Genomic DNA, 14,132 nt, shown 5'->3' on the forward strand with positions numbered 1-14,132 from the left:
AATTTAACTTAATAACAAGAGTTGCATGATTCTTTCCCTGAGGATTATTATAACGTTAAAATAATAAGAACTAAATAATATTTAAAAAAATACTTTCTCGGTAATATAGATAAGAAAATAAGTTTTTATTTTCTTATAATTAGAAATTTTTTTTTGACGTTTTTTTGCGAATCATTTTCTGGTGGTATTGTTTGGTAGACTATATATATGAATCAGTCGTTTAAGAATCAACGCAAAACACTATTTTTTAAGGTTTTTTTTTTACAAAACTTTTGAAAGTGTTTTAAAAATAAAAATTTTTTTATTTACACATCTTATCTAATTATGTTAATTTAAAGTAATTTATTTTAATACTTAAAATATAGATTTAGTAATTATTATTATTCTTATTACTTTGAATCTAACTACATTAAATGTGGTATAATATTCTGATTCTCGCATTGAGAATTTATAAAACGTTTAAATAATAAGAAAAATTAAAATTAAAATTACCTACACTCTAGTTTGTACACTTAGTCTAACCCAACCTAACCTAACTTATCCAAATCTTACGTTAATTCTTAAAATTTAGATTAAGTAATTTTTTTAAAATTAATCACTTTAAATTTAACTTAATTACATTTCGAGATTCACTTTATCGATTATTTCACTGTCGATTTGTATAACGTTTAAAAAATAAGAACTAAAAAGTATTTAAAAAATTCCTTATCCCTAATAAAGATATGAAAATAAGTTTTTATTTTCTTATAATTATAATGTATTATAATACTTAAAATATAGATTAAGTAATTATTTTTAGTTTAATTACCTTAAAACTAACTAAATTAAATGAGGTAGACATAACTTCTTGTTTCTCGCATTGAGAACTTTCATAACGTTTAAATAATAATAAATCAATAATATTAAAAAAAAACACTTAATAGCTATTATATAAATAAATTGTTATTATAATATTTCAAGTGTTGAATATTTTCCGGTGGTAATATTACTAGGAGACTAATTATGGTTATTAAAACTATGAGGACATTTTCGGAGGTGGTTTTTTACACCATAGCCTATTCAATGTAAAAATAAATATTTCAAAATTGGGTTTCAGAAAGACGTTATTAATGAAGTGACAAAAACAAAATGGTAGTAGTTGTTTTAAAAAAAAATGACAAGGGAGCAAAATGAAAGTTTTATATTCAATATGTGTTCCTATAGTTTAAGTCTTTATCAATATGGTCTTAATAAAAAAAATTGAACAAAAACTGAAAAACAAAATCCGATAGAAAATGAACAAAAAATTATTAATGTAAGAAAAAACCGTTTATTTTAAATTAAATTGTAACTTATACCCTTCTGGTTCTTATCACTTCATAAAATATCATACTTTTTATCTGTTTATTACTTTCTATTGGATCCTTGCAAATAAGTTCCCAACGAGTAAACAAAGCCATTCACTAATTTGTTAAGACTTTTATTTGAATTCCTATTTTGAGATGATAAAAGTTTTCTCGGTAAAATACTAATTATATGCACATAATTGTTACTATTTCAAATTAATTTTTCTGCTAGAATACTCAAGTACAATATATGATGATAATATACAGTATGTAATCTACAATTATTTTGTTGTTAGATTATTGGAATGAAAATTTATTCGAATCAAGTTCTATGTAATTTTAAAATCTCACGGTTTTAATTTAGGTAATATGTAATCACAAATTAAAAAGCTTTTGCTTGGTAAATGTTTAACTATATTTTAATATTTCAGATTATATATTTTTTTTTAATAATGCCCAATTATTTTTTAATTGAATTATTCAAACAACCTAAAATGTTATTTGAAAATTATTGCAGAAAATAGTAAATTTGTATTTAAATTAATAAGTTATTCAATTCATTTTAGTTGTTATTCGTTATTTAACTTAATTTCGTCTAACTTTGATCATAAATACATATTTTAACAGGCAGACAAAAGATTACAATAAAAATCTCAAAAAACTAGGTAGTGTTTTTTTTTTACTCGTTTGAAACATCCTATCGTTTGTTTACTTTATAAGAACAAGCTAAATATTTCCTAATCGTCATTACTCTAAGCATTAACCTAACCTATTATCTAACCATTAACATAACCTAACCTAACTTAAATAATTATTTTTAGTTTTAACACTTTAAAACTAAAAATAATGACACTACAATTGAGGTATAATTGCCCGATTCTCGCATTGAGAATTCACATAACGTTTAAATAATAAGACATAAATAAAAAAATTACCTATTCGTTATAGTATATTATATACTTGGTCGAACCTTACCGATCTGTTCCAAATATAATCTGACCTAACTTAACCATAATTTTAATATTACCTAACCAAACCTTACCAATATAATCCCAATCCAACATAAGCGGATCAAACCTACCAAAATAAACTACACTATCTTAATTAATCTTAATGAACTGTTATCCTTTATGAACCGCCCTGTATTTTGAAAATCCATAGACTTATGGGCTTAACGGGGACAATTTGAATCTTGTAGCCTAGGCAAACGGACGGGGTGCGTTTGGGTGGAATGGTGAAAGATGGGGGCGGTGGTTGGAGGACTGTGGCAGAGACGGGGGGAGGGGGGGCTTTTTTACGACCTCTAAACGATAACTTATGGCGTCGCGTCAGTTCGGCCGTGCTGTGTCTTCAGGTGCGATCCGAGAATCCTGGCCGTGGCAAAGCTGTTCGGGCAAAGCGTGCACGCGTGCTTCAGGGCTACCGAGTGGCACGTCAAGTGTTTGTGGAGACTGGACGCCGTGGTGTAGATCTTGCAGCACACGTGGCACTGGTGTATTTTCTTCAGGCCGTGCGCGTTCATCAGGTGTTCGACCAGGCAGGCCGGCTCGGTGAACTGTTCGTAGCAGACGTGGCACGGGTACGGGTTGTGCGTGCCGTGGATCCTGGTGACGTGCGAGTTCCGGCCGGGCGCGGTCAGAAAGTGTTTGCCGCACAGCCGGCACTTGTACGGCCGCTGGTCGGCGTGGAACAGCCTGTGGTGCGTGGCCAGATGGGCCGCCCTGGTGAACATCTTGGGGCAGACCGGGCACTCGTGCAGGGCTTTGTGGGTGTGTACATGCTTGTGTTTGCCGAACGCCGACAGGCAATTGAAACGCTTGTTGCACACCGAGCAAGTTAACAGAAACTTGCTAGCCTCGATACCGCGGGCGTCGCTGTAAAATGACAAAAAAAAAGAAAATTAAACCTAACTTAAACAAACATAACTAAACCCAACCTAACCCAACTAAACTTAACTAAACCTAACTAAACCTAACCTAAACTGACCTAATCTAACCTAACCTAACCGCATGCAACCCCCTTAAAATTGTTCGATACGGCTTACTATTTGAAACTCCAACTGGTTTTTGCCTTTACTAAAAATACAACAACAATCAAATTATTGTCATGACAATAATTTTATCGATATTTTTTTATTGAAGCGTTTGTTTGAAAGTGATTTGATATGGCAAATATTAAATATTTTATTATTCTTAAATAAAACCTTCAATGAAATTATTAATTTTGCAATACAATATTATCTCAGTTAATTTTAATTTTTTTTCAATTTAATAAAAAAAGAAGGCATTTTATTTTTATATTTAAAAATAAAAAATAAATTTGAAATTATTTTAGACAGTTAAAATGTTCAATTACAGTTTAAAAAATGTATTTAAAATGAATACTTTTACATAAATAAAACAATTCGATTTTCATAGCTAAACAGAACATGTTATTATTATTTTTTTGTTTTCAAAACTTGAATGGAACTTCCCATCATTATTGGGGGGGGGGGGGGGGTATTCTTTAAGTGTCTATAACATATGTTTTGACTTGCGAAAAATCCTTACACATATAAAATAATATTTTTCACATTGTCAACAAGGATTGGTCGACGATTGGTAGAGACGGATTTTGTTTCATTTTTTACTGTTGCCGGCGTTGGGATCTTCTCCGCTTTGATTATTACACTGAAAACGAACAATGAATATTTCTTTCAGTTTTTTCCTAGTATTATTCCAAAAGTAATTTTTTTTATAACAATATTTTACCTGTGGATATGATTACCACCACTTGTTGGGCCGTTGTCCACACCTGCAGCTGTTGCTTGAGGATTGCCAAATTGTTTTCCATAATCTCTTACTATTACCGACCGTGTGTTATCCGTTTGTTCAAAGCTAAACAAAGTATAAATTGTGTGTTTAGAAAAAAAAATGCCTTTTCGTGACAGAGAAAACCATACTAAATAATATTTATATATAAGTTTTTTTTAAAATTAATTTATACTGAAATTTGTGCTATAAACCCGGTTTGTATAGCTCTTAACTGTTTTAGTTTTTAAAATTATTACTATTATACATTTTTTTTAAGAAATCTAATTTTTGTATAATACAAACAAAATATACATAAAGTACTTATTTTATATATAATATATATATATATATATATTTTTATATTATATAACATAAAGAGTATGAAGTGTTACGATTTCTAAATATCAACTTTACATCAGGCTAGTATCTATAAACCGTATTACAATATAATAGTTTCTTATTATTGTCATTTTAATAGTAAAAAAAATTGTTCAGCTAATACAAACATTTATTTTGAAGCAGAATTATATGTAAAAGATTATGGTCCTTATATCCGAAAGCCTAAAATGAATTAATCTGACAGTCCATTTTATAATTTTCTGTTAAAAAACATATCGTCTTATTTTTATCTATTACAAAATTAAGTGCGTCTAAGGCATAATGTTGTTAATGTGTTATGAAAATATTAAAGTACAATACAAGAACTGCATGAACAAAATGTTCGAAAAGAAGGTAAAAGTATACAAAATAATAACAAATTGATTTTGAAAAACTATTTAAAAACTGCCAAATAGTCCAAACGTGAAGTTTATGGGGCTATGTGCCGTGTGCTTTTGCTTGGTGACTTTTGAGAGTATCTTGGCGACCATAAGATGTATCACAGGTTGAGAATTTATTTCGTATCCCACCAATATGTATGCGTCCATGAGTATTGAGTGAAGACTGACCACCAAATGTTTTTTCACAAACATTGCATTTAAAATGTTCTCGCCGGTATGTATCCTTTTATGTGCTTTAAGATTATGTTGACTGAATGTCTTTTTACAGACTTTGCATTTTAAAGTTGTCTCGCCGCAATTTGTCCTTTCATGAGTTTCTTCAGGTCAGATAGTTGATTGAAGGTTTTTTTCACAGACGTTGCACTGGAAGAATTTTCGACGGGAACTTGTAAAAGGATATAGCCCTGCAAAAAACTCTTCCAGTGCGATGTCTGTGAGTATAGTTTTTTACCATCGAAAATGTATTTTAAATTAAATAGAGATTTTAACGAAATAGACTATAATTATCTAACTTTTTTTTTTTAATGATTATTCTTCGACATTTAAGAACATTCTCGACATTTTAGTCATTACCCATAACATATTTTATCCTAAACAAAACTATTAACTTATGTAATATTATGTTGTCCTCTTCTATAAAGAATTCGCTAACATTTGAACTTATATTACGAACCACTTGTTCATATAATAATAGATTGATTTAAAACTACATACACCTCTTATCAATTTAACGTTAAAACTTAAATCACAATAAATAGATATTTTGTTTGTGAACTTACTTGTAAGTGTTATCGCGAATAGGAATCGTTTGGCGGTTGTCCACTTTGGCCGAATCGTTTTGGGGCAACGTTTCGTGTTTTACTATGACCGCAAGTTTGTTGTTTATTTCTCCGACGCTAAAAAAAAAAAAAAAAATTTTAAATTGTCATAAAACAAAATAAAAGGTGTTAAAAAATATTATGCATTTTTTTTTTTGGCAAAACCGTACTTACGCGCAAGGTAAGTTCTCGACGGTGTTGCGCAACGTTTCGTGCTTGACTATTACCGACAACTTGTTATTTATTTGGCCAAAGCTAAAAAAGAAAAAGATTGAAAATTTGAAAAAAAAAAACCAACCGTTTAGCTAACTTTTACATTGCAGTAGCCGCAAGTGTATCGTTTTGGGGTCGAGAGGGGTTCATGTACTCTTGGTGCCCCCTTTCCCAAAATGTTGACCCAAAACCCCAACTTACTTGTAAGCCTTTTTAGAATAATCAACATTGTCTTGGCCATAGCCCGCGTTGATCGAATTTTTGTTGGCCGACACATGTTTCACTATTACCGTCGGATAGTTTTCCATTTCTTCGGTTGAGCTGAAAACAAAAAAGGACATTTTATAATTAAAATTTCATGGAATTTTTCGCATGGAACAAAAACGCTTTAGAAATATTTCTATTGTTTCTCAAACACTTAAGAATACTAATTTAGAAGCAGATAGAATTCAATAAGGACAATACATTCATTGCGTTTATTGACGTAGAAAAAACATTTGATACGGTTCCGTGAAAAGAGCTTTTTCAAACGCTTAAAGAAATAGTTGTCGATTCTGAAGATATACAAGGAATATACAAAAGGAACAATCAACATATAATTCAAGTGACAAAATCAGAAAAGGAGTAAGACAAGGATGCCTCCCCCTATCTAAAATATTATTTAAGAGAGAGAGAGACTTACTATATGAGCAATCGGTTCGGTGGTTCAAAAGATACCCTGGGCCAGGACATAGGAATTAAATATAAAAATACATCATTATAAACGCAATACCAACTCAGTTCCACATCGAAGCTAAGACGGTTAATTAGAAAAATGTGTTTAATTTGTTCGTAATACTTGAACCTAGTTAAAATAAGAAATTAAAAATCAGAACCTATTCGATTTCTTTTATACTCGAAATAATACACTTGCAAATTCCTTATACATTTTCTTATCAGATTCGGATCTAAAAAAAAAGCTGTCTACTTATTAAAAATAATTTTAGGAAATTATTCAAACATATTTCAAACCACTTGGCGTGCTAGATGAATAACCATGCAAGATTTGGATTCAATAGAAAAAAAGTCTAAAAAATATAACATGTAGTTGTATTGTACTTTGGTGTTGGTTCCTAAATGGTTTTGTACACTGTCATTAGGGTTTTTTTTTTAAGAACAGGTAATTGAAACAAGTGCAAACGTAGGCATTATGTAAATAAAAAAAAATATTTTATGTTAAGTAGAATGCATACAATCGGCTTCTTGCATAACATTGTAAAAAATCCAAAGAACTCGAATGTCTTTACAGAATGGAAATTGGACCATTCTGTTTATTAGTGTGTAACTAAAAAGTACAAAAACCTTATTTATGTATTATATTAAATTGTTCAGATGTTTATTTCTCTTATATTAAACATCAGCTGAATAATTCAAATACAAAACAAATAACCGGATATTCGATCAATACCTACTCAAATAAAATTTCGCTAGAACTTTACCATTAGATTATACTTTATGATAGGAACTGTTGGAAATTATAATTATTCTTATATCTTATAAAGATACAAGTAAAGTAATTACATTTGCACAACATTATGCACATTATATATGTTTTAGGTATCAAACAGTCAATTTTTGTCATCTGTTTGATTTCATAGCGTATTAAAAAAGTTAGAAAAATGTAATATCGAAAACCATTGTAATTTGCATGAACAACAGTGTCATTAATTTATTTATGTCATCGTCACTCTTTTTTTCTCAAATATTGCCTACCTATACAAAACTCGTTATGAACAGACCGCATGCAATTATTCCCTTGACGAATTTTGAACAAGAAACAGATTCGGGAACAATATCCGACCGACGTGGAACTTCTCACGTCTTTACTTTCAACATAAATTCTATCATAGCCCGACAAAAAAATAAATCATTAAAAACACATCACCGCATAAAATATACAATACCTCCTTTGGGCTACGCACCGAAGCGGTAAATATTGACGTTTCGACGACAAAGAACGTCTTGAGAACTACCCGTATTTGACGTTTGAGACTTTCTGGTTTTGTGTGATGAAGTAAACCGACAAAGTTGATAATACAAAACTGTTATGTCGAAAACCGACGAAGGGTGCACGGTATAGGTACTCATTTGAGTGGAACGAGGGGTGCCGTTGGTGGGCCGCTGCCATGGTTACGCCGGCAAGTCAAAGAGCTCTACGCAGAAGCAAGCATGTAGGCCGTGTGCCCACTGGGAGGAGTTGTCACTTGGCGAGGGGGATATACGACAATGTCTAAAGAGAGATTTCCACTTGCCCAGTTCCCGTCCCAAGGCGTATTTTGTGGATTTCCCTTAACATTTAATTGGATTTTCGAGAGCTCCACGCAGCCACGTAGTAGGTACCCACTCCGACAATGTGTGAAGGTGGTGAAAACTAATTTTGACACGGTCCCTGAAGTGACGATAAAAGAATCTTTGCCTTGCGATTGGCCCCAGGGAAATCGTTTATTTAAAAAGCATATTAAAACTCTAGTCGCAGTACCTATTGTACGGTTAAATTAAATCCCGTAAGATGATTTTGATTTTTTGCCCAAATCTCAGTCTAGATATAATATTAACAGGGAAAATCCCTTCGATCCCACCATAACGCGGCCGCCATCTTCTTAAGGCTACACCACTGTAATAATGTTAGATATATACATTATTATACGTTTTTAGTAGAGATATAACACGTAATATTATTACAAGCATATTATATAATATGCTTACATTGAATGTGACCCTTCTGATTTTATCTATTCTGTGATATTGGCACCTATTTAAGTATCACGGACTTAGATCCTTTTCACAAAAATCAAAAATCGAATAAACTTGTGTGAATAACGCATGTGTGCTATAAGAAAACGAAATTTCTGTATCATATTATTATAACCAGTTTAATAAACTTTTTGAACAACAAATACTTTTCAATATCAATAAATTTCAATTAAAAATATATTTTGTGGAAAAAATAAGAATAAATAACTTGATATTTTAACATATGATTAGTTATTATTATTTTAAATAGTTATTTTAGTCTTACATTCATTTTTACACTTTAGGTGTCGGTTTTTTAATGGGTGCTAGCAATGGGACTATGTTCACTGAAATGTGAGCTAACGTTTTTTATTTTTTACACGAAGCGGTTCAATTTATACAAATTATTTTTATCACAAATATTTAATACAAGCACTTGAAAAAAAAGTTTTCTTCCAAGAATAGTTAGTAAAAAATAATTTAATTCTCAAAAGGACTAAGACTTTAATTTGTTATTATTTTGAAACTTTCAATAATAATAAAACTATGATTAGAGTAAAACCAACAACATTTATTATTAATGTCGACGAGTTGGACTAAAATTAATTAATCTAGATGGATATATTAAGTAAGACTATCGATTTGAGGTGTAGTTCTAACACGTCTTAAGGTTTGCAAATTAGTCCCAAGAAAAACCTGAAGTGAAAATGCGACATTTTCTAACCCAACCAAACCTAATGGAAAATAATCTGAAATCAAATAACTAAGACCTCAGATAATACTTCAGACTTATTTTCAGAACTAATCTTAAAACTGCACCCAAAAAAGCAAAACAAAGAAAAAGTTTCCACCCTTGCTAAGATAAAGGAATTATGATATCTATTTTGTTTGTCAACGTTTAACTATAGTACTATATTTAAGTATATTTAAACTGTTCCGTACAAATTTGAAACCAATTTGACTTTTAAAATATTTATAGCGCGCCGTAATTTGGAAAACATGAAATTGTTTTGGATGTTTACTTAGATTTTAAAGGGAATGGTTGATTTAGTAGTACCATAGTACATAGTACCTTAAAGGTATGATTCCTGACCTATAAATTTGCTACTTGAAGAAATCATATGAGTCCAGTTATAAAAAAGAAGTAAAAACGATAGCTTTTGAGCCCCTCGTCATTTTAAACACACACTTTTATGTATTTTATTTTGTACAATGTTTTTTAATTTTATAAAACAAACGTTAATGTTATTAAAACACCCACTCGGTACTACAATATTATGTTGATCCATTTTTGAAGAAAAACAAATTATTTATACACTAAAATAACTAAAACTGCTCAGCAATGCTTACATTAAATCCATCAATCTGATAATGAGCCTACCCGTTCTCTTCTGCTCAGTACTTAATTATTATTATTATTATTATTGTTTATTAAACGCCAAACGGCAATCTTACATAGTTTACAAATATGGTAATAGGTGTACGTGATTGTATAGTTACATAATTACATGATTAAGATATTAAATTCATATTTAGATAGCAATAAATTCAGTATACATATAATAGGATTAGTAGTATTTTAGTAAAAGTAAAGTAGAAATAGTGACCTAAGAACTATTAATTGTTTGCGGCTCTGAGCATGCGATGTAGAGTATGATTGTGCCCGTAAGAGGTATTGTGAGTTGGGACATAAAAACGGGTTTGTTTTCTGGAAGATTGAGAAGGAACTCTGAAAGGAATGGCAGCAAGGAGATCAGGAACGTCCAGAGAACCATTTAGAATTGAGTTTAAAAAGTCTAGGTCTGCTTTATAACGGCTAGAGACAAGAGTAGGGATATTTAAAACTTGTCTTATGTTAGAGTAATCATGAGGTTTGTGGTGAATGTTCATTTTGAAGGCAATAAAGTTTAAAAATTTATTTTGGACACGTTCAAGTCGCAGCTGGTCTTTGGCTAGATACGGATGCCAAACCACAGATCCATATTCAAGAAGAGAACGGGTAAGCGCATAGTATAAAGTACAAAGGCATCCAACTGACTTAAAAAATTTAGTATTGTGTATGATGAACTCTAGTACTTTAAGTGCTCTATTAACTATCGCATTTATGCGAGGGCTAAAACATAGATTAGGTGAATAGATAATACCAAAATCGTTAATGGAGGAAACTCGTTCAAGTGCAGTTCCATTAAGATAGTAGGAGGTTAAAGTTGGAGATAAAGATCTGGAGAAGGAAATAACATTACACTCAGAAAGGTTTGTGGATAGACCTAAGTGAGAAACCCAGTCTGTAAAAATGTCTAATTGACTCTGGAGTAGGACGGAATCTGTAGGAGATCTAATTTTATAAAATATCTTTAAATCATCCGCGTACAACAAACATTTTACTTGGTTAAGCCTTGTGGAAATAGAGTTAACAAAAAGTGAGAATAGTAATGGATTTAGGTGACCGCCCTGAGGAACGCCAGAGGTTGTTTCAAATGTATTTGAAAAGGAGCCCAGGATCGTTACGAATTGTTTCCATCCGGTTATATAAGATTTAAGCCAAGATAATAGTGGGTTACCGACACCCAAGCTTTCAAGTTCGTTTATTAAAATTTTGTGACTGACAGTGTCAAAAGCTTTTCTAAAATCCGTGGTGACGGTATCGACCTGATAACCTGATTCGAGGCTTTCGGCAATGTACGTTGTAAAAATAACACTACTAGCACTAGTAGATTTACCAGGGCGGAATCCATGTTGTTCATCAATTAAAATATGATTAAAGCACCTTTTAATATTATTATAAACAACTAATTCAAATAGTTTAGATAGATGTGGCAAGATTGAAATTGGGCGGTAATTGATAACTTAATGATTGTTGTACAATATTGTTTATCGTTTGGTAGGCGGAAACGAATAAAAATAACTTTGATACCAAGATTGTCTATTTTCGGTCAGTTAGATTCCTCCCACAGTCTAAACTCTAAAGAGGTTAACCACCATAAAAATCCGCCAAACTGAGTACCTAAGAACTTGCCCTTCCCTATGTTACTGCCAAGCCGAGTCTGTTACTCATTGAACAAACAGCTGTTTACATCACATAATTTCAGACGAAAAACTATGATAATCATCGAAAACCACTATATTGTATACACGTTATTTATAATTAACGAGGGGATTTCCAATAGAATTATAAAGTTTACAAGTACAATTGACAATTGACATAAGTATAAAAAATAAAAAATAAAATATCGATAATGTTTAAAATGTTTCTCCATCGAGATGGATAAGATTACTATTTATAAATTACAGATAGGAAATTTACAATGGGTAGAGAAGAACTTTGTCTACGGGGTAGCACTTTTAGTTTTAACTAATAACTTAAGCAGAAGCCTTCCACTTATTTAATGATAAGTAAAATTTTATTATAATCATTAAGTACTGAGCAAAAGAGAACGGGTAAGGCTCATTATGGAATTGTTGAAATTAATGCAAGCACTGCTGAGAAATTTTTGTTACTTTAGCTATTAGAGTGCAATAATAATTTTTTTCATTCCAAAATGTATCAACATAATATATTAGATGTTTTTATTCGTTACTACCTATGTTACTTTTTTAAACATAAAAATAAGTACATTATAATATATCATGTAATTACAGAAATTCTTATGCGCAATCAAAATTATTCGGCTGTGAAGACTCATTTCCCCTTCTCTATTTTTTTCGTTTGCTTATAAAAAAATATCAAGTATGGATATTAAAAAAAAAATAAAATAAAAACGCTACCCCATAAATACAATAATTTATCTCTGTACATTGTGGACATTTGATAAATCTACTTGGTTAATACTGGCCTCACGCACAGAAAAAATAGTGATTTTATTCTATAGAAATGACTGCTATAGTCTGACCAAAAAGAAAAATGGCAATCAATGAAGTATCCTTATTACTGTGTCAAATATACAATATTGTAGTTCAAACTCTAAATTAAGATTTTCCGAAAAATTTACCAATACTTAAGAAATAGCCTGGGTAGCGTCCTCTTAATAGTAACTGTCCGAATTATAAACCAAACACGATATTATAATATGTTACATAGTTAGTGGGTCGATATATTTCTTAGTAAGCATAGTATTTTGTGTTTCGTGTGTACCGAGTATTTAATTATTGTTATTGGAAGACAGTCGTCGTTTTTACTTTCAACAGGTTATGGGCCCAGAGATTAAATAATAAATTGTATGTTTTTGATTTTGTTTTTCACATTTCAACCGAGCATTAACAACCGAGTAATAATAACGACAAGATATGATTTGGTTGTACTTACACAAAGGACGACAACGAGCTGGATCCGAGGACGTGAGCGACCGACAACAGCTGCAGTGGACACGAGCGCGGCGGTACCGAGGCGATAATGGCTACCGGAGTCTGGATAGCAATGACATCAGCCACCCTTATGTAGGCCGTTTGTTGCTTAGGCAACGCCGGGAGGCCGTTCTCCAATCGGCAAGGGTTTCGGCGGTGGAGGAAAGCAAAGACGGGGCAGGTGGCCGCCGCGAAGGGGACGGGGCTCGCAAGCGCAGTGGGACGTCATAGACAATTTTCTATTTATTTTTTCCACCATAGGCTTTATCCACCCACAGCTTTGGCCGCCATGGGTTTTCTCATTTAATATTTTATACATTTTCGCACCAACCCGAAGCGATTGAACGTATGGTATTGATTTTATGAAACACCTACGTTTATTTTGCCACAGTGGCCCCTGGCTGGAACTCCTGCCATCTTTGTCGTTTTTTTTCAAGTACAATATAATAATAATACGGGCCCCCTACAGGCGCGGTGGTATTCTTGATCAGAAGAATATCGTTTAACTTTAAGACAGCTGGGGGTCGGAATACTTAATAAAAAAAAAAAGCCGGTACAGTGACAAAATCACTATTGTAATAATAGCCCCCATGAACGCCAAAGGGGATATTATATCGGGGTTGGAAATTAATGCAACCCTTACGTTATATGCAATTATACAATGAAGGGTTAGCTGCATTTGTAACCAAAATAAAAATATACATTTTAACCAATGTCGATTATTGGACCGCGACCGTTTCTAATAAGGGGACAGGTTACTCTCTGGCAGATACATAATTATTGGTATCTATATTATTGTACAATGCACTACAATTCACAACGGTTGAACAAAAACCTAAAATGTTTAAACGAAAATCCGTTTCCTACATAACATAGTAAACTAGCCAAAGAACTCGAATGTCATTACAGAATTGCAATTGGACCATTTTATGTAGTCGAAATTTTGTCTGGCCTTTTGGTCTCAAATAAAGCAAAATGGCTTTTACTCATAGAAAAAAATGTCTGTCTTTATTTTAGACTTTAAACCCTAAATTTTTACATAAAAAAAATTAAATCAATCGGTAGTGCTATGTCCAAAGAATATTCCATACG

At 31.8% G+C, this 14,132-nt stretch overlaps 1 protein-coding gene across 1 annotated transcript; it reads right to left on the reverse strand.

Annotated features, from left to right (window-relative positions):
• Window positions 1-2,640: 2,640 nt before the first annotated feature.
• LOC126836914 (zinc finger protein 883-like) lies at window positions 2,641-6,659 on the reverse strand. The gene is made up of 5 exons (XM_050570634.1): window positions 6,610-6,659; window positions 6,129-6,248; window positions 5,889-5,969; window positions 5,676-5,792; window positions 2,641-3,199 (listed from the first exon to the last, which is right to left on the reverse strand). The coding sequence occupies exons 1-5, from the start codon at window positions 6,657-6,659 to the stop codon at window positions 2,641-2,643; spliced, it is 927 nt and encodes a 308-aa protein (XP_050426591.1).
• Between the last annotated feature and the right edge of the window lie 7,473 nt (window positions 6,660-14,132).

This window comes from Adelges cooleyi, unplaced genomic scaffold (genome assembly GCF_023614345.1).
Source record: "Adelges cooleyi isolate 19-005CV unplaced genomic scaffold, UGA_ACOO_1.1 ACOO_flye_CR_arks_rails_tigmint_CR_PRNA_247, whole genome shotgun sequence".
Classification (NCBI taxonomy): domain Eukaryota; kingdom Metazoa; phylum Arthropoda; class Insecta; order Hemiptera; family Adelgidae; genus Adelges; species Adelges cooleyi.

Coding starts and splice junctions, on each gene's coding strand:
- LOC126836914 (XM_050570634.1), bottom strand. CDS start 6,659: ATGTCCTGGCCCAGGGTATCTTTTGAACCACCGAACCGATTGCTCATA. Junction 6,249..6,609: donor CCGAACCGATTGCTCATATA/GTAAGTCTCTCT, acceptor TTTTGTTTTCAG/CTCAACCGAAGAAATGGAAA. Junction 3,200..5,675: donor ATTCGCGATAACACTTACAA/GTAAGTTCACAA, acceptor GTCATTTTACAG/CGACGCCCGCGGTATCGAGG.